The sequence below is a fragment of the Callospermophilus lateralis genome, unplaced genomic scaffold (assembly GCF_048772815.1).
Source record: "Callospermophilus lateralis isolate mCalLat2 unplaced genomic scaffold, mCalLat2.hap1 Scaffold_121, whole genome shotgun sequence".
Lineage (NCBI taxonomy): Eukaryota > Metazoa > Chordata > Mammalia > Rodentia > Sciuridae > Callospermophilus > Callospermophilus lateralis.
Window position 1 is genome coordinate 469,854 of NW_027512399.1, and position 27,511 is coordinate 497,364.

At 34.9% G+C, this 27,511-nt stretch overlaps 1 protein-coding gene across 1 annotated transcript; it reads right to left on the bottom strand.

Moving 5' to 3' along the window:
• Positions 1-1,090: 1,090 nt before the first annotated feature.
• On the bottom strand, positions 1,091-26,643 carry LOC143387186 (uncharacterized). The gene is made up of 5 exons (XM_076841785.1): positions 26,632-26,643; positions 14,003-14,129; positions 8,726-8,804; positions 3,785-5,111; positions 1,091-1,267 (listed from the first exon to the last, which is right to left on the bottom strand). The coding sequence occupies exons 1-5, from the start codon at positions 26,641-26,643 to the stop codon at positions 1,091-1,093; spliced, it is 1,722 nt and encodes a 573-aa protein (XP_076697900.1).
• Positions 26,644-27,511: the final 868 nt, after the last annotated feature.

Sequence of the window (27,511 nt, forward strand, 5' to 3'; positions counted from 1 at the left end):
AGGTCATGGCTGGGTAAAGTGGTCCATGCCTATTAATCAAGTGATTCAGGGGACCAATGCTGGTGGATTGTAAGTTCAGGGTCAGCCTGAATAATTTAGTGAGATCCTGGCTCATGGTAAAATTTTAAAATGGACTCTATCCAGCCTTGTGTGTGACTGTGGAGCAGCAGGACTCTTTGTTTTAATAGAGTGTCTTATACTGAGCCTTAAATGTTGGCCAGCAGAGCAGAGAATTCTGATGCCTGTCAACAGTCTCTCCTCTGTCTTTGATCCTCTATTTGTCACCAGGTGATACCTGCCTGGGGAAAACTCAGGATGTATGGGACAAAGGCAGACTACTCAGATACAGAGAGGATGACAGTGGCAAGGCTTTGAATCTCACTTTAGCTTTTTTTCTCTTGGATAGCATCTTGGAAGGGGAAAGTGAAACACTGCACAGAAAATTCTGGAATGTGCAGGAGCAGAAGTCAAAGGTTTTTCTTGTAGATGTCAAGATAATGTCCCAAGTAACCAGATCCAGCATTGTGTTGCAGAATCTGAAGGCTTGAAAAATAATTTGTGTGTGTGTGTGTGTGTGTGTGTGTGTGTGTTTGTGTGCACAAGAATGCAGGTGAAGTTCTCAATGACTCACTATTCATTATTGGAAAAGAAGAGGTGGAATGACTGCTTACTCAATGGGGTTTCTGCTAAAAAAGGATCTTGTCTGTTATTCAAGTAGGGGCATCTGGCTTGATACTGACAACTGACATGAGACTGGTAAGGTGTGGGAAGGATGGTAGAACTCTTTGACAGAGAGTTTGTAGCAACACAATCAGGCCCAAATTAATAATTCTTCTGTCTGCAGGCTTTAGGTTTCTTCTGATAATATGCTGTGTGTCTCCTTCTGCTCCTTCTCTTGTTTCTTTCCTACCTTCCTCATTACTGGGAGACAATCATTGTGCTTAAAGCACTGGGAGAAAAAATAAATTAGAAAAATACCAGTTTTTTTTTAGCATGTATGATCTACCCTGAGCCTCAACATGGTAAAACGTAGAGACCAAAGGCTTGTTTTTGGTAAGAGGCTTGACCATCATGATGATGATTAGTAATCCTATTCCCTACTTGAAAATAAAAATGCCTCTAGAATGCCCAGTGTCCACTGCGTGTATCCACTGCCAGTATGAGTTCTCTGATGTTGAATAAGGCATAAACTTTTCTTAAAAGCTTTGCCACCTTCTTTACATTTGTATGGGTTTTCTCCAGTATGAATTCTCTGGTGTTGAGTAAGCCATGATTTTTGAGTCTGAATTAATGAAACTTTCAGGGGTTACGTGCACACCTGTTGTGAGAGAGTAATTGAACAGAGGCTACCAAATGAATCCCTGCATCAACAGAGGCATCATCTTAATATTGTGGGATTCTTATGGAGGTATTTCTGTGACAGTAAAAGTTAGTGGAGGTATCTGTGCTTTATAGTACTATGGTGATCACTAAGTAACTATAGCTAATATAATTTAAAAAAATTAAATAATGCAATTGTTCAGACTTATGTACTTCTTAAACTGACTCTGATGACCACAAAACCTGAGCCTCTTTGTCTTTTTTTTTTTTTTTTTTTTGTACTAGGGATCAAACCAAAGTGCTCTCTACCACTAAGCCACATTCCCAAATCTTTTTATTTATAGTTAGGATCTTCCTAAGTTGCTTAGATTCATGTGAAATTGCTGAGGCTGGTTTTGGAACTGTGATTCTCCTTCCATGAACTCCCCTGCTGCTTGGATGAAAAGTGTGTACCAGTGTGCCCAGCTGAAGTTTGAGTCTTCCAGAATACTGAAAGAACCTGAAGTACTGCAGTAGATTTGCTTATACTTTATTAACCGTTAAAAACAACATTACTTGATTGAAGCAACTTGAAGAACCGAGGATGGGTCCAGGGAAATATGTAACTTTCTGAGATTTCACAGTGTGGCTTGGGACAGACCTGCCTTTTCCTGGGTGACACAACTGTATCCTTGTAAGTGCTACTGGAAGGATGGACTCATCAGTTCAAATGCTTTTCATTGACACAATTATTTAACCATTCTTATTTTTTTTCAACTGTAACAAAATTGTTTTAAAAATGTGCAGGGCTGTGGTTTTCTATTAAGAGAAAAAAGGGCAACTATGTTTCATTAGGTATATATGACATCTGTTTTAAAGAACATCAGTGTTCTCTAAAACAGATGTCATATATATGCAAGTAGAGCCACACTTTGGTACAAAGACACACAGTTCTTCCTCTGGTGTGTCTAGTAAATGCAATAGTATGTTTAAGCGTGGGAAAAGGTAGTATGCTTCACTCTCATTTTTGCAGACCCTTTGAAGGCTCAGGGGCTCAAAGTCTGAATGGAGGCTCAGGACTCTCAGAGGTCATGGACAGGCCTCTTGATGTCTATTTAGTGTTAGCATTTATAGCCACTACATGTGTGGATTTAACCACGCCATGTGTTGCATTTTGCTGTTCAATATCTTTTTTTCTCCACCATCTGGTTTCAAACTTTTGAACTCTGCATTTGATGTAGAAAACTAAGATGTATCATGCAGGACATTTTAAAAGCCAGAATCTGATGCCTGAAGTCTGACAAAACCATCTTTTGAATGCTTTTTATGGACATGAAACCCTGAGTAAAAATTTTTTAATTAACTACAAAGCAAAAGACAATGATTTCTGGGTTCAGGGATGCATGCCTTGCATCCAAGTAGTGCAGGAGGCTGAGGCAGGAGAACCACAAGATCAAATCCAGTCTTAGTAGTAAAAGTGATACCCTAAGCAACTCAGTGAAATTGTGTCTCTAAATAAATACAAAATAGGGCTGGGATGTGACTTAGTCGATGAGTGCACCTGAATTTAATCCTCGGTATACCCCAAAAATAAAATAAAATAAATAAATAAGACATTGACAAAAGACCATTGTGTCCAGCTGAGATTATGGAAAAAAAAATTGATGTGATCATAGAATTCAGGCATAAGATAATTTTATTAATGAGTTGGTTTGGTACAAGTAGTACAAATATAGCTTTTGAAAAAAAAAAGATGATTTGAATTCAATCAATACAGAGAAACTGAGGAAATGACAATTGAACCTAGAGAGGTCCACAGAAGGAAAGAAACCAGATCATCCAATCATGCTTCCTGCCCACTTCCATGGGCTAATGAGTAATGGCCAGAAGGGCAAGGGTTGGAATTTTATGGAGTCAGTACTGCGGAGCTATCTCTGGGCAATGGTAATTTTTCTTTCCAGTATGAACTTTCTGGTGACCAATGAGGTTTCATCTTACAGGAAATGACTTTTACAGTCTATGTATTTGTGAGAATTGTTGCAAGTATGAATGATCTGTTTCTTGTTAACACTTGAAGCATACTGAAAATTTGCCACATTTTTAACATTTACATGGCTCTTATCCAGTATGAATATTTGGTGAACAACAATACTTTCCATAATAGAATAGCTTTGCCATATTCTTTGCATGTGTATGGTTTCTCCCCAGTATGAATTCTCTGGTGTTCAGAAATGTGTGATCTTTGATAAAAAGCTTTGCCATATCCTTTAAACTTGTATGACTTTTTCCTAGTATTAATTCTCTGGTTTCAAATAAGTTACGATATTTGATTAAAAGCTTTCCCACATTCTCCAAATTTCTATGTTTTTTCTCTGATATGAAGCCTCTGGTGTTGACTAAGGAGTGACCTTCAATTAGAAGATTTGCTACATTAGAGATATTTGTATGGTTTCTCCCCAGTATCAATTCTCTGGTGTTGAGGAAGGCATGATTTTTGATTCAAAGCTTTGCAACATTCTTTACATTTGTATGGCATTTCTCCAGTATGAAGTCTCTGGTGTCGAGTAAGGTGTGATTTTCTATTAAAAGCTTTGCCACATTCTTTACATTTGTATGGCTTTTCTCCTGTATGAATTCTCTGGTGTTGAGTAAGGCATGATTTTTTATTAAAAGCTTTGCCACATTCTTTACACTTGTATGGCATTTCTCCAGTATGAATTCTCTGGTGTTGAGTAAGGCAAGATTTTTGATTAAAAGCTTTGCAACATTCTTTACATTTGTATGGCATTTCTCCAGTATGAAGTCTCTGGTGTCGAGTAAGGTGTGATTTTCGATTAAAAGCTTTGCCACATTCTTTACATTTGTATGGCTTTTCTCCAGTATGAATTCTCTGGTGTTGAGTAAGGCAAGATTTTTGATTAAAAGCTTTGCCACATTCTTTACATTTGTATGGCTTTTCTCCTATATGAATCCTCTGGTGTCGAGTAAGGCATGATTTTTTATTAAAAGCTTTCCCACATTCTTTACATTTGTATGGCTTTTCTCCTGTATGAATTCTCTGGTGTTGAGTAAGACAGGATTTTGTATTAAAAGCTTTGCCACATTCTTTACATTTGTATGGCTTTTCTCCAGTATGAATTCTCTGGTGTTGAGTAAGACAGGATTTTGTATTAAAAGCTTTGCCACATTCTTTACATTTGTATGGCTTTTCTCCTGTATGAATTCTCTGGTGTTGAGTAAGACAGGATTTTGTATTAAAAGCTTTGCCACATTCATTACATTTGTATGGCTTTTCTCCAATATGAAGTCTTTGGTGTTCAGTAAGGTGTGATTTTCGATTAAAAGCATTGCCACATTCTTTACATTTGTAAGGCTTTTCTCCAGTATGAAGTCTCTGGTGTTCAGTCAGGTGTGAATTTCGATTAAAAGCCTTTTCACATTCTTTACATTTGTATGGCTTTTCTCCAGTATGAATTTTCTGGTGTCGAATAAGGCATGATTTTTGATTAAAAGCTTTTTTACATTCTTTACATTTGTATGGCTTTTCTCCAGTATGAATCTTCTGATGTCGAATAAGGCATGATTTTTGATTAAAAGCTTTTTTACATTCTTCACATTTGTATAGCTTTTGTCCAGTATGAATCTTCTGATGTTGAATAAGGCATGATTTTCGATCAAAAGTTTTTTTACATTCTTTACATTTGTATGGCTTTTGGCCAGTATAAATTTTCTGCTGTTCAGGAAGGTGTAATTTTTTATTAAAAGCTTTGACACTTTCTTTACTTTTCCAGATTTTCTCTCCAGTATGATTACTGTAGTGTTTAAAGAGGTTTGAGCAACACTTAAAGACATTTTCACATTTCTTCAATTTGTAAGGTTTATCTCCATTGTAAAGACTATTGTTTTTAGTAACACATAGAATTTGAGTAAAATATTTTTCACATTCTTTACTTATGAAGGATTTATCACTGCTCTGATAAAAAATTGAGTTATTTTTAAATGCTTTTACATATTTTTTTAACTTGTAGAGCTTCCCACCAATATTAATTCTCTGTAGTTCAGGAATTCTTGTAGTTTTATTAAAAATGATTTCACATGCCTTATAGCTGTAATTTGTCTCTTGATTATAAAAGCTTGGATAAATAAATTTTGGGTATGGATTAAAAACTTTTTTACTTTTGTCATTGAAAAGCTCTTTTAAAGGATCACATGGGTGATTTCTAAGATTTAAAAAAAGAAGACAATTTTAATGACTTTCACAGAATTTACATTGTTTTACACCAAATCTATTATGCTTTGAATTACCTAGGGTAGAGACAGTCTACAGGTCCTAAAAGATTTATCATAAATATAGTTCTCTTTGAGTATCACTGAGGGTGTTTTTAAAATTCTTTCTACTTTTAAATAAAGCAATATTAGGAAAGTACAATTACTCCCACATTCATTATAATTCCATGCATTGCCACAAGGAGAAACTGTTAATTTCATCATATTTGTAAAGTAATTATCAGGGAGACTACTAAAACTCAGAAATTTCTTCTTCTCCTTCTCCTTCTCCTTCTTTTTAATCTAAATTGTCTAAAGAAATCTTTGTGGATATTTACTCAATGGTGAATTTTAAATTATTCCAGTGACTAACTATAGCATGAAATAGACTCCATTGCAAATTTTTTATTTTTTAGAGGAATGGTATAATTACAAATGCTGTTCAAATATATTCACAAGCACCCACAGGTCCTCAAATGTGACTGCCATATGTGTTGTTGTCTCTCTCCAGCTTAGCCAATGTCCCACATCCCTACAGATCCACGTTGCCTCCAACACACTATTGTCTAGTTTTAATTTGTGGGGAATCCTGCAGGCACTGGGACATAGTCATTGTCCTGATGTGTCAGAGTATTCTTCATTAAGCCAAAGAACAAACTTCATCTGAGCTGGGCTGCTCAACTTTCCAGCAAAAATATCTATCATTGAGGGTGTTTTTAAAATTCTTTCTATGTAACTAGCTCACTGAAATAAGTTAGAGAATACTTTTGATTTGTCAAAAACATATTCCTTTAGATGCACAGATAAGTAGTCTTAGGGCCTCAGAAAAATCTAATAGCAACAGGATTCACTAGGGACATGTATAGGATCCAGGAAGTCTCTGTTTCTCACACTTGGAAAATATTTTTCCCATTCCACCCAAAATCACAAAAATGCATAGATCTTTTGGGATATTCACTAGGAGTCTGGTCAAAATACCTGTTGATATGAAAGATGAAGCAGCGCATGTCAGATAGAGCTCCTGAAAGATATCTATAAACTGTCATTAAATTAAAAAAAAAAAAGCATGGAAGTCTTTAGGGAAAAAAGTCTGGTATCTCTGAACTCACAGTTTAAATCCAGCTGGGTTGAGACTATCCAGTACATGTTATATACTACCTAGTTTTGTCTAAATTCAGCATGGCACTGGAGATGGTATCAACCATTGGAGCCATATAGCCACTTAGCATCACAGAGATGGGTGAGACATGTCAGAATGCCAATCAACCTGTCTCAAGAAAGATTCTTCCTGTTGAAATCTTATTCCTATTTTGATGCACACTCCCTTAAATAAAGAACTGGAAAAACTATCTAGCAATTGTTTTTCAGAACTTATGTGGTCTAGAGAATCTATAAGATGTTTTACCTCTTTTAACATAAGTTCTTGCCAGGTCTTATATTCCTTTACTAATTATTTCAGATACTTATTTTTTTTTCAGATGGCTCATCACCTTCCAAAAAACAAATTACTCAGGTGGGATGCTTGATGTCCCATGACATGGAGTAATTATGCTAACTTTTTTTTTTTTTGAGAGAGAGAGAGAGAGAGAGAGAGAGAGAGAGAGAGAAAGAGAGAGAGAGTATTTTAATATTTATTTTTTTTTTAGTTTTTCGGCGGACACAACATCTTTGTTTGTATGTGGTGCTGAGGATTGAACCCAGGCTACACGCATGCCAGGGAAGCATGCTACCACTTGAGCCACATCCCCAGCCCTAATGATGCTAACCTATGAGCCATAAATACATTGGTAACTACACAAAGACTGCTTCAATTTGAATTAAAATTATAAGTAAATATTTACAAGCACCTTTGACTCAAACTACCAAGTTTCAGGGAGAAAGTTGTACAGAAGTGGGCTTCTGCAATGGTAGACAGAATTATGAAATGAAAAAGGCATTATAGATCTTTTTTTCTTACAGAGGAGAAGTTTAATTGTAAGCCATTCCTCATTCAAAGGTTGTCTTAAATCACCACTGTGGCTGCTTTACTTTTCTCAAAGGGTTATACAATTATTAGCTTAAGCCCTTCATTGTTCTTAATTTGCCCCACAGCATCCCTACTACTTCTATTCCAGGCATGTTTTATACCTCTTATCACAATCCCAGAAAAGTGTCAGAAGACTTTCACGATTCTCACAAGACCCTCATGTCTGCTTTTGGGGTGTTATGCATTCCTACAAGCCATTTGGGCTATGGGTTTTCTGGGAGACTGTGCTAAAAGTTCCTGAGACTTTTCTGTGTTTCGATTGTCATACAAAACAGATGAGCTGTATGCTTATTTGATGTGTTTTAGAATGATTCAACTGCTTCTCTTCTCCTTTTTTTACTTAATTATTATTGCATCTAAAAAGCAATACCTACCAAACTTTCACTGTAAACACATTTAATTGCTGAATTGTTCTTTTCAACACAAATGTCTTAGAAAGGCTTGTTGCAGCATTTCTTGATCTGCATGTTTTTCTTTTCTTTAAGTAGAAATACTACACACGTGTTTAAATTAAAAGACAATTTGTCTATACTGTTTAGAAAATCTCCTTCTTATTACTTTGTAAAAAAGACAGATTAGAATGCTGCAACTTTAAATTAATGATCTGTACACTTTTCTCTAACCTGCACTTATGTAGAGATCATCAAAACTTTTCAAAATGTAAATGATAATAAGCATTTTATAACTTTTTGAGTTTTTCATTATAATGCCTATTTCTATTCTAATCCTATTTAAAAGCTGAGCAAACTGGTTTAGTCTTTATTTTTCTAAAGATATTTTTAAGATACAGCTTCATAATGCCCTGTAAACGTTGTGTAAATGTAATTTGATACATATTTTTGCAATTTAAAATTTTGTGTATTGCAAGTGGTTTTACACAAAATACTGAGTAGTAAATATTTTAGAATTACAAAAAAGTAATTTAAAGTTTAACCAAATAAAAACTGAATGGCACTAGTTGAGCAGTCAGTCTTTTTAGATGTTTGTAATAATATAAACTGATGAACTTGTAATTTTATGAATAAATAATTTTCATGTTTTTTCCACTCATTCAGATAAATTTTCTGAACTTCCCTCTCTTTCAATTTAAATTTCTTGTTTAAAACCAAGTATTAACTGTCCTGCTTTCCATACCTTTGCTTTTTCAAGTTTTGCAAAGAATATTTTATTTCTTGCTCTCCTGAAAATTCTTGGTTTTGATTAGAAGTCATACCTAAAAAAATAATAGGAAGTTATTTCACTTACTATGGTGAATAACTCTGCAATTATATAAAACTTTATCAAAGTGGGGGGGAACAGCAAGAGAAAAGTATGATTCAAGGCCATTATTACTCAAAAAATATATAGATTTTATTACAATATGATGACAAAAGCTTTGAGAATTTTGAAAATTACCATAAGAAATTATACCACCACAGATGAGGACAAAATGCAAATTGACTAATATTACTACAACAATTTCAAATCATAGCCCTTAACTTCAACATATTCAGACTCCACCTGTGACTCAAATATTTCAGGAAATGTATATCTCTTTTTTGTTTATTTATATTTTTATCTTTGGGGGGATTTTTTCATAAGAGAACACAGGGGTATTCTATCACCAAACTAGATCCACAGGAATTTCTGTATTTCTATATATCTATTTCTATATTTCTATAACTATATCTATATACTTTTTCAATGATAGTTTATCAAAAAGATGCTGAAATTTATTTTAAACTGGCATTCCACTGTCGCAGCTTTCTAGTTATATGGAATTACATTTATATATCATTGCACATCACCTTTTTTTCTTTACTTTGAAATTCCAAATATTTTACAAAATGACTATAATGATCTAGTTGAACCAATTTTGAATAAAAAAATACCAATGAAAATAATAGCTCACACAATAAAGAGTATATTCAACCCACACAAAATAAAAAAATCATCATAAAATTTATGAAATACAAATTAAGACAGTTTTTTATAGTAGATAAATTTATAAATATCAACAAAATTTGAAATCTAGAGAAATAAGTTCTTTCTCATCAGTAATTTATGTAGAAATAACCTAATTTGAAAACAAGTAATCAGAAAACAATGTGATTAAAAGAATATATTAAAATAAAATAAAAATATATTAACTATGTCAGATGCAAATCTACATAAAGTTCTCTTAAGATATAAGGTAACAAAAAGACTAAAAACAAAATGATATAATATTACATTCAAAATTGCAAAGGTGATAATAATTAAATAAATGAGATACAAAGTAGAATATCATATAAAGATAAATATGACTAATCACTGGAATACAATCATAGTAGAAACATTTATAACTCAAATCATATTTTTATAGAAAGAAATCACAGAAAAACAATTCTAGAAAGAAATCACAGAAAAAAATTCAACAGCATAAAAAAACAACACAGTAATAGTAGGATACATCAATCCCCAGTTGATGCAAATAAAAAAATATAATTGCATTACGACCCAGAGAATGAAAAAACTTCAGAAAACATTAAAAACTAATTAGGTTTACAGAGTCAATCTTTTTTATAGTGTATGGAATATTGTTCCAAAAAGATCAGGTTAAAAATATAAAAAAATTTAAGATATTAAAATTTTGAAGTTGCTTTGTAACATAAAATAATAAGTTGGAAGGAAAAAATGAAAGTGATATTCAAAATTTATGAATATGAGTTTAAAGCCAAATTCAGCAATTAAGCAAGGCCCTACGCAACTTACCTAGTCACTATCACAAAATAAAATATAAAAATAGCTACCAGCTAGGCACAGTAATATACACCTGTAATTCAAGCAGCTTGGGAGTCTGAAACAGAAGGATTGTGAGTTCAAAGCCAGCCTCATCAACAGAAATGTGATAAGCAAATCAAGGAGACCATGATTCTATTTAAAATAAAAAATGGTGCTTGCGATGTAGCTCAGTGGACAAGTGCCCCTGAGGTCAATCCCCAGTACCCTTCCCCAAAAAGAGCTATTGATGTGGCTCAGTGGTTAAGCACCTGTTCTAAAAAATAAGTGCCAGTAGCATCCCCCAAAATCGAAGAAGTATATGTAACACCAAACAATCAATATTATTTTTGTGTAAACAAAATAAGTTATTTGAACAATTCTTTAGAATATTATTAATAAAAAAAATTCTTTAGAATATTATTAATAAAAAATTAATAATGCTTCCTGATATAAAATAATAAAAGCTACAATATTCAATGGAATGAGGTTAAATGAGAAAGCCATGAGTAATAAAATTGAAAGTATATCAATTAGCCCTCAACTTGATGGTCAAGTCAAAATATATTTACAGACATATTCTCATTAAACAACATTCAAAAGAGATCAATATGGCAAGCCAATCAAATATCATTTCAAATGGCTACATGAAGGCAATTTTGAATGAAAAAGTTAGAAATCTTTTCAAAGATAATAAATTATATAATATCTACAATGATCAACATTTAGGAGAATATATTAAGTAAAAGAGTAATTCACACCCCCCCTAAAAAAGAAATACCAGTTAATTCTACTTCTGAGAGATATCTACTATAGCCAAATATGAAAACCAAAAGGAATGGTATTAGGGATGAAAAAGTAAGGAAAAGGAGAACTTGTTTGAAGAAAAAATGTGATACAAATTCTCTAGAAAAAAAAAAGTTACAAAAAATTTTGAATGAACAGAACTGACCAGTATATTTAAAATATGTAAGATAATAAGTTCAGCAAAGATATACAGTTTTGACCACAATTACATATTTGACAAATGTATAAAAGATAAAAGAATTGTAAACATCTTCATGGTACCTTTAAAAAGCTAAAGTCTTACTCCTAGACAAAAGAACAGATTTATATATGTAGAGATGATGAATATGCCATTAATTCTAGCTACTTGGAAGGCTTAAACATGGAAATACAATTCCAACTTTTGCCACTTAGCAAGAGTCTATTTCAAACTAAAAGTCAAAAGGGGGTGATGACGTAGCTCAATATTACAAGAACCTCTGTGTTCAATCTGCTGTATGTGTATGTGTATGTGTGTGTTTGTATGTATGTATGTATGTGTATGTATGTATGTGTGTGTGTGTGTGTGTGTGTTTATATATATAACAAAATTTGGATACATTACATGATCAAGCACAAAAGCAGAGTAAATAATCAAGACAATATACAATCATATATAAAACATGGGTAATATTTATACTTGTAAGTAAAAGCATAGAAAACTTGATTGAAAATTGGCATATGGGTCACATGCAGTTTAATTTTACCTAATGTTGTCCCAAAGTGACAAGTCATGATAATTTCTATTCAATTATTACATATAGATATAAAAACAAAAACAGTATCATTAATGTGAGAAAACATAATGAACAACACTGAAGCTCTCTAAAGTGTGAGAGTCAAAAAAGACACAAGAATTAGAGAATTTTTACCTATAATATTATGAATAATTGTAATACAATAGAAATCTTTCTTTTAATTTTTTGTAGCTATAGATGCATAGAATGCATTTATTTCATCCATTCATTTTTATGTAGTACTAAAGATAAAACACAATGCCCTACATGTGTGAGGCAAGCCCTCTGTCACTAAACTACAGCCCCAGCCCTGAAAATTATTCTTTAAACCACATTGATCAGCTATACTTACATAACCACTAGGAGCAGGTATTGTGAAATACTGTTATTCGTTACATGGTAAAAAAAAAAAACTTTACAGAATATTCAATATAAGCATTCATATAAAGTTCTGATGAGAAAAATTTGAATAAATAAATATTTAAATTATATTAAAGAAACTCTCCTCTAATATTAATATCTTACAATGGTTTGCCTAGAGATATTTGGAAATGAGCAGATTTTCTAGGGAGCCTCCAAATGCAAATAAACGCCAGGTTATGCATATCCTCACAGTCATTGTGGAATAATTTGTAGGGGTGACAATTTTTTGTTTCCCTGCCTTAGAATGCCCTGCAATTTTCCCTAGGAACTAGTCAAGTAATTAAATACATGTGCAATGTAAAGCTGCTATGGCAGTGCCCTGCTTGAAAAGGCTCTGCACAAGAGTGTTTTCAGCCTGAAACATAATCTCTGGCACACAACTCCTTGGAATTAAAAAAAACTCTTTTTAGACAAGCACAATGGTTCACTGAATCTAAACCTGTCCATAAAACAGTAACTTTATACAATAGACTTTCTTGAGAGCTAAACAAAACTCCTAACACTGCACATTGCAACTTAGTATATAACTGAGAAATAAGCTGCATAATGTTGTTAAGTTTGTAATCTGCCTAGTAATAAAGTGAACAATATGTACTAGTGATGCCAATGACCTAAATTAACCTGTTGATATAAATAAAGCTTGGCAGTTCGGCCTCTCTGTCACTATGCCACATTTCCTGTCACTTGTCTGTGTCTTCCGTTGATTTTCTTTTTTTAAAAAAGAGAGAGAAAGTGGGAGGGAGGGAGGGAGGGAGGGAGGGAGGGAGAGAGAGAGAGAGAGAGAGAATTAATTATTTTTTTTGGTGGACACAACATCTTTGTTTGTATGTGGTGCTGAGGATCGAACCCAGGGTGCATGCCTGCCAGGAAACCGAGCTACCACTTGAGCCACATCCCCAGCCACTTTTCTTTTGATTTTCCTACAATATTTTGTTAACTTAAATGTAGGGAGATCACTGAAGAACAAGAGGGAGCTTAAATAACTGATATGCATGGTAAATAGAGACCATGAAGTAACCTTTAATGATTACAACTGAAACAAACCTAGGCTTGAAAAAAATATTTTCTGTCAGATTTTAACTTATCAATTAACATTTTTAAACGTGAATTCCTCTTTAATTTTGGACCTCTTGTTTGTATTCTTTGCTTCATTGATTTCTACCCAACTTGACATGTCTACTGTCACTTCTCTTCGAATCTCAAGGTTATTTTGTTGGAGACCACGTGGTGACCAAAGATTACATAGAGACATCAATACATTTTTGATGGAATATGTCATGTTTTGTTATTTTCTTGGTAACTAAAGAAGTCTTTTTAGTGTTACCCTCATTAGGAAAAAAAGTCTTTTTAGTGTTACCCTCATTAGGAAAAAAAGAAAGAGTAAATATCCTATAAGAGTCTACAAAATTATTTTCTCAAACATTTTTTTGTCTAGACAAAGACACTAAAATACTTTGAAATCATTTTCGTTCTCTACATTGTGAGCACTACTTAGAAGAGATAGGTTAAACATAAAAAGAAAAAAAATTAACATTTTCTTTTCCACATAAACAAATGCCCAATCTTTGTACTAAAAACAAGATTCAAACTTTTTAATGCAGAATAGAAGCTACCATAAGATACTCTATAAAGTTAAAAAAATAAATATTGGTTTCAATTAAAAATTCTGATTGAAATTTAGACTCACCAATAAAGAGTAGGTTTTTACAGATCTCTAACATCACATCTCCATACAAAGTCTGCTGAGAGGGGTCCAGGAATTTCCATTCCTCTTCCGAAAATTCAATGATCACATCTTTTAATGTCAATGGCTCCTGAAATAAAAATAAAGAAATACATATTACATAAACCATATGATTAATGACATAGTACTTAATTTCATACAAATATTAATGAGAGTTAAAAGAGTTGGCTTTCATATATGGTAGTGATGTCAACCATTCAGTAAGATACTTTTTTTTGTGGTGCCCGAGACTAAACCCAAGGCTTTTTGCATGAAAGGCAAGCATTCTACCAACTGAGCTATATCCCCAGCCCCAATAATTCATTATATATAAGAAGTAAAATTGGTGGCTAATTTTGTTATAATGAAACCCAGGGAGCAGCACATGTGAAGCAAAACACTGAAGCACAAAAAGTGGGAAAAAATCCAACATAATTCCAAAGGATAAATAATAGTTGCAATTAGTTATTGAATATTCAAAAGAAGCACAACCAAACAAAGCAATGATACTTGAGATATGCTTAACAAAATTATAAGTAATAACAATACTCAAATGATGGTGGTTACCTTAGTGTGTCGAAGACATTAGATATCACTAAAGACACACCAAAACTTTCAACAGTCCACATAATTATTTGAATGTTTATCTCCAAAGTTGTCTATCTTCTAATTACTTAAATATAACATAAATCTACAGTGTATTTAAAAAATTACTTTTTCAACATCACAACTCACTTCTAAAACAAAAGAATAAAAATTTTAACTATCAAACTATTACAAAACACTTAGGTACTTGGGTCAACTTGAATCACATGGCACAAAGTTATAACAACAAAAAAAATAAAAAAGCAAATTAAGTGAATAGACTGTTAATCTCTCAGTTCATAAGGAAACTGACACATCAGGTTTAACATTCCCAGATTCATTAAACTACTCTCACTGTGAAACTGAATCCTCACTTGGCTCATTTCAAAGGAGAAAGTGAGAAAATACTAAGCCATTAAGAAAAAAATTCTGAAAGGCTCTGGCACCCTAAATGCCTCTCTGATAGCTTGGAAATACTCCTTTTACCAGGGTCTCAGTTATCACTAGTGAACAAACACATACATGAAGTTAGTTTAACATTCAGATCTGTGATGTCTTTCTTCTGAAACAGCATTTTTATAAAATTAGAGATTTAATCCAGGGGCATTCTACACCTGAAACGCATTTCAAAAAAAATTGATGTTTTTTAATTGTGACAAATGGGCTTACAATGTTGCTTAGGGTCTCTAAATTACTGAGTCTTGAATCATATTTACTTTCTTGCTACCTAATTTTTCCACATCACATGATTACAAGTTTGTGCAACGTTTCCTGACTCTGCAACCACTTTTGATACCAAATGTGCAAACTTGAACAACAACCAATATTTCAACAACTAGTAGTCCAATAATTCGGTTCTGATACCATCTAGTACAGATCCCACAAGTTTGGTGTTCACTACTATCAAATTTTACTAACTTATGTACCAGTTTCAAGCCCCAGAATAGAACAATATTAATATTTATAATTAATTTCCTATAAATAAGGGGTCTCTACATTTACTCACTCAAGTTACTTATTCTGATAAAAAAAGAACACGCTTATGTATACCAGCTTGTTATAAATTATATAAATCTGGAAGTTGACAATTGAATCCTTGCATAGAATCTAAAAAAATGTTAGAGAAAAATGGGACACAATATAGGACATTTTTGAAAATAAGTGGTTGAAGATATTACCTCCAATTTTTATGTTCTGCCATAGAAGAGCCCCTTTCCCAATAAGATTTAGAAGATCCTCACTATTTTAAATATGCTGATTCAGATTCTTATTCTGAATATTCCCATTGTTTTACATAATATAATATTAAATGAACACTTTTACATTCAGGGATCAGAACAAGATATTTGTTAAAAAAAGAGGTTGGTATTCTTTAGATAATTTCCTTTATATGAAACTCTAAGAATACTGAGCCATCTCATAGCGGCCCAAACCAACATACACACAATTTTCTTAAAACTCCTAAGTATTCATTGGCTTCAGGGAAAAGGATACTTCATTTGGAATTTTGATTTTTTTTTTTTTGGTACAGTGGTATTCTACAACTAAGATATATTCTAGACCTTTTATTTATTTTTTTTTGAGACAGTCTCTCACTAAGTTGCTACACTAAGCTTCAGTTTTGATCTTTCATCCTCAACCTCCAGGTTGTTGTGATTTCTGGCATGTCACAATATGTCCAGAAAGATATGAATGCTCTAACTTCCTTTGGTCCATTTTCATTTCACCTTATTTATTTGCTATTTCTTCTGTTATATTTAAAGCTTTGTCCCAGGGTCTCATAAACTGACTTCCAGACCACTCATATATAATCAAATCAAGCCTTTATTGAAGCACACCGGTGGCGGCTGACCAGAACATGAAGCTGTTCCCCTGATCAGCCCCACACAATTGCAAAGGCACTCCTTATAAGCCTGAAAACTGCAAAAGGGATGTTCAGGTGGTCTAGCCAATGCAAGCAAGCCAGGTTACAGAAGCGGGACACTGCAGTCAAGCGAAGGGAAGTCTAACCAATCACAGTTAGCCCAGTCACCCCAGTTACAGAAACAGAGCCCCGTTACCCTAGCTATAGAAACAATACCCCATTAGTTAGTTCCATGTTCTTAAAGGTTTCTATAGCAAAAAGAAAAGAACATCTTGCTCCAGTCATGACTCTTCTATTTGGCATAGTTGTTTTACAGGATGAAGTCATAAAACAAAATGGAGTCACATTTGTTCCTACTATCACATTCCCCACTGGTTTTAGTAGGTTTGATGTCAATCTTGCACATCATAGGCCTCAGATTTTTTTTCCTTCTGTGTCTAAAGGACTATACTGGGCTCACAAGACCATAAGTCTTACCTCATCTACATTCTTTTGTAAGAGGCAGGGTCCTACAATAATACCAATCAGGAGAAGGACTAGGGGCTGAACTTTGGCTGAAATGATGATAGCCAACCAAGGGGACCATGAGAATAGGTTTTGGATCCAATTGCCAGAAGCTTCTAGTGCTTCATCTCTTTCCTTTAACCTGTTTCTCACAAGCGCCCAATTGTCCTTTATTATCCCAGAATGGTTTGCATATAAACAAGTTTCTCCTGGAGCCATACAATGTCCTCCTTGTTTCAGAAAGAGACCATCTAGACCTCATCTGTTTTGTAAGACTACTTCTGTCAGAGAGTCTAGTGAAACCTCTAGTTTGGAGATTGACCTTTCTAATTTTTCTAAATCTATATTTATTTGATGGCTGAGGGACTTAAAATTTTTAGAGCTTGTGACAAGACCTGCAGTTCCTAAAGCAGTAGATCCAGCTATTCCCAAAACAGTTAGTAGGGGAACTAAAATGGGGGCAGCCAGTCTATGTTGATAAATCAGTGGGGCCTGGCCTTTTAATAAGTCCAGGTGTTCTTTTCCCTTTTCTCCATCAAAATAGTAGGTTACATAGTTCAGAGTTATTGACAGTTTGGAGATTTAGTCAAGGAGTTCAAAGTGGGACAGGAAGCACAATCTTTGGTGAATAGGGAGTTTTTCCACTTATAAGTTGGTTTGTAGAAGCAAGTGTCTCTTTTTGGTAGATCACCTAGGGTGATCTTGGAAGCAGTTTTCCAGGTACATCTTCCTGAGCTAGACATATTGGTGAACATCTATATTGACCATATTTTTTCCTCTAATATTAGGGACCTCCAACTGCCGTAAGGGAAAAGGGCCATGACCGTTCTTGCAACTTCTAGCTGAAAGGGGGGCGTTGTGCAGTGGGCAAACAGTTTAGAGTCCCTTTCTAGAAACTGAGTGGGTCAAGGAGTCCATGGTAAAAATCTGGTTCAGGAAGAACAAGGAGAAAAGTCACCATGGGTGGGCACTTCTATGAGAGAAACAAAAATACATGAGTGCTGAAGTAAGATTAATTCAAAATAGCAGTGGTAGCATCTGGAACCTGTCCATGAATATCATGAAAATGAAAGAAATTAATAATTGTTTACCAGGAGGCAGAAGACCTGAGAAAATGTCCCCATAACAAGGCCTACCAAAGACTAATAAGGCTCTTTTTTAGGGAACATAAATCTTTAACATTGTCAGAATTATCAGGAATGTAGACACAACATTTAGTTAAATTAGTTAATGTCATCTGATTTTTGTAAAAATACCTTTTTTACATGACACTATTTTCAGTAAAGATCCTTTTGTTAATTAAGGCTAGATAATTATATTAATAAATATTAATTACATCTATCTGTGTAGGAAGTTAGGAAGATCTGTAGGCCTTGAACTGACTAAAAACTTCTGGCAGTTTTTTTATTGGTAGTTATCAGGCATTTTTGCCTAAGAATTTTTCTGTGTTGCCTCCAGTCTTTCTTATTTTGGGAGATGCTAACACTAGTGTACATTTTAAGTTACATTAAAATAATTGTTGTTTCTTTTTAAATGTCCAGGAATGGCTGTGCTTTGGTTTTAACTGTTTTTGCTAGGTGTTTAAGACCAAGCTGGACAAACTGACCTTGTTCCTATCTCTTGGTAAGAGTCAGCTGAGTTTCCTTGGAGGACACTCTTGGGGAACATGTGAGCAGCATTTTAGCTATGTTACTGTCATCTGCATTAGGATGGTCTTGCTGACCATATGGCTTCCCTTGGAAGCATCAGGCACGTCTCCTTTTCAAATGACCCTCCTGTTTTGCAGCATGTACACTCATTGGCTTTCTGTTCTCCCTTGGTCTCATTAATCTCCCTTATTGGGAGGTTATGTGGCCCGAATTTGCAAAGCTTTTTCCCCTGTCCTGGGTTCAGGCTGACTTAGAGGGCAAGAGCCGAATATTGGTTTCTTCGGCTTTTTTTATCTTACCCTTAATTTTTAAGTTTGGCCTTAAACATCCAGCAAGTCAGTTTTATCAGATTTAAAGTAAGAATGCTGGGCTTTGACTTTAATCTTTATAACTTTTCAGTTAATTTTTAACATAACACAATATCCTTATTTTATTTATTAATTTACATAATGCTGAAGATCTGCCTGAAGGCAGAAGATGACACCTTAGCATCTACTGTATGATCTAATCACTGTACACCAACAAGGCAGCTTGCAGATACAGAGAGTCCATTAGATTTTGACTATAAAAACTCTCTCTTGCCAGGTCATTCTCTCTTACTCTCTCCTTTTTCTCTCACTTTCTCTCTCATTCTCCCTTTTTCTCTCTTTTGCAGTTCTCTCTCTCTCTCTCTCTCTCTCTCTCTCTCTCTCTCTCTCTCTTGTGTTAATCAGACTGTCACAGTAAAGGTCTCTTGGTTGCTCTTAGTGTAGTGGTCACATTTTTTAGTTATAATGAGAATACAAAGTGAAATTAACAACAGTAAAAACATATTTAGCTTGTATACAATTTTGAACCGTGGCTGAGTTACACATTATATTTTTTATTAGAGATCACAGTAATTTTTGTAATCAAATTAATCTTTGAGTATAACTTTAAATTAACTAAAATCTGGCCTCCTTTGAAGTTATTTTGACATGCTGTAAGGTGGGAGGCAGAGCCTTATCTCAGGTAAGGCAGGGCTTTTTACAAATCTTAGTGTTTTAGTGCTAAAGCTGATCTTTGTTTCTCTTTTTAGATCTAGTTTTATAAAGTTTACACATATTGTTTTGTGACTCTTTATGAATGTTAGCTAGCACAATATGACATACATCTAAAACATTAATTAAGGAAAGGCTGAGAACACTTAACATTTTTTTTAATGTGGAAAAGTGGCAGAATGTTTTATAATATTTAACCTTTAAATAGATTAGGCTCTCATTACTTTTTAAATTTAGGGTAAAAGGTAACATAAGATTTGGTTGCACAATATCAATTGATATAAATAAATTTCCAATAAAATCTATTATCTCTATAAGTTTAAATTACCAATACAGACAATTTTAGTTTGGAGAATACCACCTTGATAAAATGTTTTCTTAAACCTTTTACCGTAAAGACTTGTATACCTGAGAGATATGAAGACACTTAATCTGTAAAAAAGAAAAATGTACCACACTTTTATTGATGTTTTTATATTAACCAAGGTTAGCTTTTAAAGGAAAATCTAGACTTTGTAAAGTAAGACAATACTTTAAAATAACAGTTGCTGTTTAGCTACAGATGTACAAACCTTAATTTTTCCAAGATTACTTGTTCTAGGGGATAAAACTTAACAGACATAATGTAATTAATTAATAAAAATTAATATTTTTAGAAGTTTTTTATCAATTTAACATATAAATATAGCAGTACATTATTATTTGTCCTTAGGGAACAACCTTGAATAGTTTTAAATATTTGTGTTACATATATATAATCAACTTAGTTACATATAAACTGTTTAATATTTGTCTTTTATTATAGAGCTTTATATTACTTAATTAGACCCTTTTGTTGTTTACTTAGATGTATTATAATTTTACTTTTCCACATAAACTTTTAACCTGGAAAGATTTTTCAGTAAATATATTTTTATATTTAGAACTTTTTAAATAATCTTTTAACCCATTGGTCCTTTTTTTGTACCTTGAAATAACCCTTATATTTTTTTGAACTTAGATAAATTAATCCCTTTTAAAAATATGAAATATTTGTTGCAGTACTTTAATTGAAATACAATTGAAGAATCTTGACTCTTTGTATGTAGAATTATACCTGTTGGGACTTTCTAATTTATAGTAACCTTGTTTTTATAATAACACAAAATAATTTTAAACTTTCTTTATGTTTACCAATTTATGAAAACACCAACATTCTTTAAATATTTTACCTTATGGAATTTAAAGAGTTAAGAGTATTTGATATTATATTTAACAGTTAGCATTTTAACTTTGTACCAATTAGATGTCTTTAACAAACAGATCCATGAATAATCTTATATACTTTTAGATGAAATTTACATATCTTCTTTTTAAAACAATGTATCAGACAAGTGCATTGAATAGTATTAGTAATCTTTTGTTGTTGTTGTTGTTGTTGAATAAAAACCCTAGAGACAATGAATATCAGACACTTTATAGACATTAACATTTTAACAGCTCTTTAAACATCTAGAAACAAAACTGTGCATTAGTAACTTTAAAGACATTTGTACTTTTATCTATTTTCCCAATTTAAATTGAATCTTTTAAATTATATTAACCAAAAGTATTTGGATCCATTTTTTAAAATTTTAATTTATGAGCTCATATGTCAATTTTTTTTGTACCAAATATATGTAGACATGGCAATACACATATAGACAGACAGTACACTGGTGCACCCACACAAAGCAAACAGACAAAAAAAGCCTTGTAGCTTATTTTTTTAAACCTATTAGAATGAGAGTTAACCCTTGTAAATTGGACTCAGAATAAAGGAGAAGGTAATCAGAAAAACATATTAAACTAGGCATATAACAAATATAGAATTTTAAATATTTTCTGACCTTTTTCCTGAGGGGGTCTTTTTCATGAAGGCTGAAAAGAGTTGAGGTAACATAGACCAATGAAGGGGGTTTATTTTTCCCTGGAGGAACTTCCCAAAGATGCAGCTTCATTGGTCTCCTTGGGAGAGTCTCCCAGGTTGGGGTTTCATTCTAAACTGGTTTTTCTGGTTTCTTGGATAGCGGCCAACAACTTTTAGCCTGACATTGAAGAATCTTTAGACCATTTTTTAATAGTTGGGAATTATTCATGCTTGTAAATACTGAGAGACAAAAGTCAAATTTCCTAGACAAAATTATGCTTTTTCTTATACACTTTAGCAATAATAATTTTATAAAACACTTTAGTTTTAATCTGCCTTGTATAGGACAGTAAGATTTGCAGCCATTAAGAAGTCAAACAACAACAAGTGCTGGCGAGGATGTGGGGAAAAGGGTTCACTTGTACATTGCTGGTGGGACTGCAAATTGGTGCAGCCAATTTGGAAAGCAGTATGGAGATTTCTTGGAAAGTGCGGAATGGAACCACCATTTGAACCAGCTATTCCCCTACTCGGTCTATTCCCTAAAGACCTAAAAAGAGCACACTATAGGGACACTCTTTGTATGTAGAATTATACCTGTTGGGACTTTGTAATTTATAGTAACCTTGTTTTTATAATAACACAAAATAATTTTGTGTTATTATAAAAACACTGCTACATCCATGTTCATAGCAGCACAATTCACAATAGCAAGACTCTGGAACCAACCTAGATGTCCTTCAATAAATGAATGGATTTAAAAAAATGTGGCATTTATACACAATGGAGTATTACTCTGCATTAAAAAATGACAAAATCATAGAATTTGCAGGGAAATGGAAGGCATTAGAGCAGATTATGCTAAGTGAAGCTAGCCAATCCCTTATAAACAAATGCCAAATGTCTTCTTTGATATAAGGAGAGTAACTAAGAACAGAGTAGGGACAAAGAGCATGAGAAGAAGATTAACATTAAACAGTGATGAAAGCTGGGAGGGAAAGGGAGAGAGAAGGGTAATTGCATGGAAATGGAAGGAGACCCTCAGGGGTATACAAAATTACATACAAGAGGAAGTGAGGGGAAAGGGGACAAAAATATAAGGGGGAGAAATGAATTACAGTAGAGGGGGTAGAGAGAGAAGAGGGGAGGGGAGGGGGGAGGGGGATAGTAGAGGATAGGAAAGGCAGCAGAATACAACAGACACTAGTATGGCAATTTGTAAATCAATGGATGTGCAACTGATGTGATTCTGCAATCTGTATACGGGGTAAAAATGGGAGTTCATAACCCACTTGAATCAAAGTGTGAAATGTGATATATCAAGAACTAGGTAATGTTTTGAACAACCAACAATAAAAATTAATTAAAAAAATAAAATAAACTACTATCAATTAAAAAACAAAAAGAAAATAAACCTTAAATATATGGACTATTATTGAGCAATTATTCAAACCAGAGTGCCAGTATTATATTATTGATATCCTTTGCATACACTGATCATTGAGATTCATTTTGCCAATTTAACTCAGGTAAAAACTTACTGGGAATACACTAGGCACAGTTTTAAGTGCCTTGATTACGAACATATCATTTTATCAAATAATTTAAATGGAGAAAATTATTAAAAAAATGTGTTAAGCCATGTGTTGTACTGCATGCCAATAATCCTAGAAATAAATGTGCATTATGCTTTTGGATTGCAAGTTCAGTGACTGAATATTTTACCAGTGAATGTGTGTGTGTGTGTATGTGTGTGTGTGTATATCTCCCCACTGGTGTGTGTGTGTGTGTGTGTGTGTGTGTGTGTGTGTATTTGGTGATACTTCCTTCCATCCTCTGTACTGAGGGAAAAAATGAATAAAAACAATAATGTTTACCAAATGGTTGCTGAATTAAATAAATAAATAAAGTTATGTCCAAGTGTTAGAACATGGGTAAATGCTTGAGAATGATAAAATATTAAAATAGAAAGATAACCAATTTGAGATTCATACCAAATCATAAATTGTTACTAGTATTCTGAGAAATATAATTATTTCAGAAACATATCTTTTAAAATTTTCATTAAAGTATGATGCACATGTAAAACGACAAAAAAAAACACATTTATGTAAAGATTCAGAAGTTATTCAAAAGTAAACACATTTTGAATCAGCCTTGCTCAGGACAGTCTAAATCAGTTTTTTCATCTACTATCCCAAAGAGCAAAAAGGTTCTTAATAACTAGCATTAGAATTTTTTATTACATAAATGTAAAATGTACCTTAAAAAAGTAAATATTTTACCAGTTACCCAGATTTAATACCTGCCTATTATATGCCATTTCTATTTTTTGTATGCTTCTACCCATTTCACAACAAAGGCCAGCCATCCTCCTTGTATATTTATTTTTTGGTGATGTCCTATGTACATATTTTGAATGTCATAGAAATACATTATACAGTTTTAACAAATTAGAATGTTAAAAATATTCACTAGTCTTAAGCACAGAGTATTTACATCATTGCCCCCCCCCCAAATTTTTTTTTCTTTTACATGCAACTTTGCTTTCCCCAGAAGGATGTTACTGTAATGTATTATAAAAACTATAATTTTATTTTGCCTGGCATAATGCAATATAATTTTAAATTCAGCTGCTGTAAGAGTCAATAAACATGTGTGCTTCAGTAAAGTGTTCCTTTATATTGATAACTGATTTTGTATTTCATGGATGCACTACAAATAGTTCATTTCAACATTCAAGAACATTTGAGTTATTTCTTATTTTGGACCATTAGGATGAGTGGTGCCATCAATAATTTTAGACAAATAATTATTCCACTTAGCTTATTCTTTCCTAGTATTTCAATGACACTATATTTCATTTTTACTGGTTGCTAAGAAAATTATAATTTCCATCTTATCATCTCAATTTAATTATAGCCAATATTATATGAGTTTACTAAATACAAAATAAATTCCTTACCACAGACTGTTTATTTTCTTGTACACTTCGTGCAAATACTATAAATGTTTATGTTCACATTATACATTCCAAAATACAATGCATAATTTTTGTACAAAATAACCATAGGTTATTATAAAACAAAAAGAAACAAGTGTCAATCTTAAGGTTGCTAATATATGTTAGACATGGTGGTACACACCTATAATTCCAGTGACTTGGGAGGATGAGGCAGGATGATCACAAGGTCAAATAGTGCCTCTGCTACTTAGCAAGGCTCTAAGTAATTCAGCAAAACACTCTCTCTAATAAAAATATAAAAAGGGCATGGGAGCACAGGATTTGTCTCAGTGCTTAAGTGTAAATAGGTTCAATCAATGGTACCAAAAAAAGAGAAGATTTCTAATATATTACAAAATGTAGGCAGTGTGGTAAAACTTTGACAATAATAAAGCACATACAGAATTTAATAGATAATACTGAGAAATTATAAAATGTTATTAGTGACATTTTGGCTGGAATATTAATAGGTATGCAGTTTTTGGTAAATTTTCTTTGCTATGTGCACATATTTCTAAGTATATATTTTTAATATCACTATTTATAGGTTGAGATACCATTTAAACAACAGAATATACTATTCTTATATACGATTATTTTATGTTTTACAAGACACTTTTTCTCAGATTTTTAAAGTTTTCAGGAAAGTGAATTCATAAACAGTTTCAAAGTCAGTGAACACTACACAATAAGGAGTATAGTGATCCTTTAATACCCCTGGTAAAAACTCTAAGACACATTAGAGATGAAAAGCAATTCTATGTGACCATTCAGAATTTAAGTCTTCACTCTGAAATTTTTATGTACACAATGACAGCACACATTAGATAACATTCAGCCAGAAATTCATCACATTACTCAGAAGCCCAAGTGCATATATTTTGTTGACTTTTCCATTTTATCTAATTTTTTTTCTGTTTTTACACACTTCCTTTATGGTAACCTTGAAAATATCTACTTTTTATCTCTGTTATAACTCATTTGTTGAAAAAACAAAATTAAATAGCAAGAGATACAATTAAGCTACTTGGTATATATCTTATTTTACCATATTAAAAACATTGGTTTGAATCTCAAAAATCTACAATTCAGATACAAAACAAAACAAAACAAAAAAAAAAAAAACAAGACCACCAAAGAGACACAAATATATCCACTCAGTGAAAAAAGTGAAAGAAACATGAACCAGTAAATTTTCTGTTCTCAATTAAGTAGATGACAGAAGCAATAAAGAATCCCTTCCATTTTTAAAAATAAAAACATATTTTCAGGAAATTTGTCAGAATCAGCCCTACACTTTTGAAAACTGCAAAAATAAAATATATCAAAAAGTATTTTAGGGATGGATCCAACATGGCGGCCGGCGAGGAAGCTGCACTTTCAATATCTCCACATTAACGGGATCAGAAACACCAATTAAAACAGCTACATTCTACCTACTGAGGATCTTCTAGCAAAATTCCGTTGAAAGGAGACCTGCCGAGAATTAGTAAGTTTATTAGACGTGACAGTTTGCCCCAGACAAGTGAAACTTGACCGGCAGCGCGGGCTCAGAGTCCAATCCCGCGGCCACCCGCCGCTTCTGCAAGCGGCAGGCGGCCCAGAGCAGCGCGGCAGAAGAGTCCCCGCCCAGCCAGCAGACAGCTCCCGCCATCCCGATTACCCTGGCGGCCCTGCTTTCGCTCGGCGAACAGCCACCCCACCCGGCTAGTTCTTAGCCACGCCGCTGCAGTCACCCGGCTTTACAAGCGCCCCCGGCGACCCTGCTCGGTGAGAAGGGTCTCCGCCCTGCCGGCAGACAGCTCCCGCCTTTCCGCTCTTGTTCTGCAAACAGCCACCCCGCCCGCTTGGTTCTTAGCCACGAGGCTGCAGCCGCCCGGCTTTACAAGCGCCCCCGGCGGCCCTGCTCGGCGAGAAGGGTCCCCGCACTGCCGGCAGACAGCTCCCGCCATTCCGCTCTTGTTCTGCAAACAGCCACCCCGCCCGCCTGGTTCTTAGCCACGAGGCTGTAGCCGCCCGGCTTTACAAGCGCCCCCGGTGACCCTGCTCGGCGAGAAGGGTCCCTGCCCGGCCGACACACAGCTTCCGCCATACCGGCTACCCTGGCGGTCCCGCTCTTGCCCTGCAAACAGCCACCCCGCCCGCCTGGGTCTTAGCCACGAGGCTGCAGCCGCCCGGCTTTACAAGCGCCCCCGGCGGCCCTGCTCCTCGAGAAGGGTCCCTGCCTGGCTGACAGACAGTTTCCACCATCCCGGCTACCTTGGCGGCCCCGCTCTCACCCTGCAAACAGCCACCCCGCCCGACTGAGTCTTAGCCACGAGGCTGCAGCCGCCCGGCTTTACAAGCGCCCCCGGCGGCCCTGCTCGGCGAGAAGGGTCCCCGCCCTGCCGGCAGACAGCTCCCGCCATTCCACTTTTGCTCTGCTAACAGCCACCCCGCCCGCCTGGTTCTTAGACACGAGGCTGCAGCCGCCCGGCTTTACAAGCGCCCCCGGTGGCCCTGCTCAGTGAGAAGGGTCCCTGCCCGGCCAACAGACAGTTTCCGCCATCCCGGCTACCCTGCCGGTCCCGCTCTTGCCCGGCAAACAGCCACCCCGCCCGCCTGGGTCTTAGCCACGCGGCTGCAGCCACCCGGCTTTACAAGCGCCCCGGCGGCCCTGCTCTGCGAGAAGGGTCCCCGCCCTGCCGGCAGACAGCTCCCGACATTCCACTCTTGCTCTGCAAACAGCCACCCCGCCCGCCTGGTTCTTAGCCACGAGGCTGCAGCCGCCCGGCTTTACAAGCGCCCCCAGCGGCCCTGCTCGTCGAGAAGGGTCCCTGCCCGGCCGGCAGACAGCTCCCTCCATCCCGGCACTCCTGGCGACCCGCCCGCTCTGCGAAGGGTTACCCCGCCCGGCTCTTAGCCACGCGGGCGCCATCTGCCTGGCTCTGTGGGCGCCCCCGGCGGCCCAGCGCAGCCAG

Bases quoted from the DNA above. Each gene is read 5' to 3' on its own strand.
- LOC143387186 (XM_076841785.1), bottom strand. The intron at 8,805-14,002 runs GTGAGTCTAAAT...TTATTTTTTTAG, and splicing joins TAAAAACCTACTCTTTATTG to GTATGACTTCTAATCAAAAC. The intron at 5,112-8,725 runs GTATGGAAAGCA...TAAACACTACAG, and splicing joins CAAAACTTGAAAAAGCAAAG to TAATCATACTGGAGAGAAAA.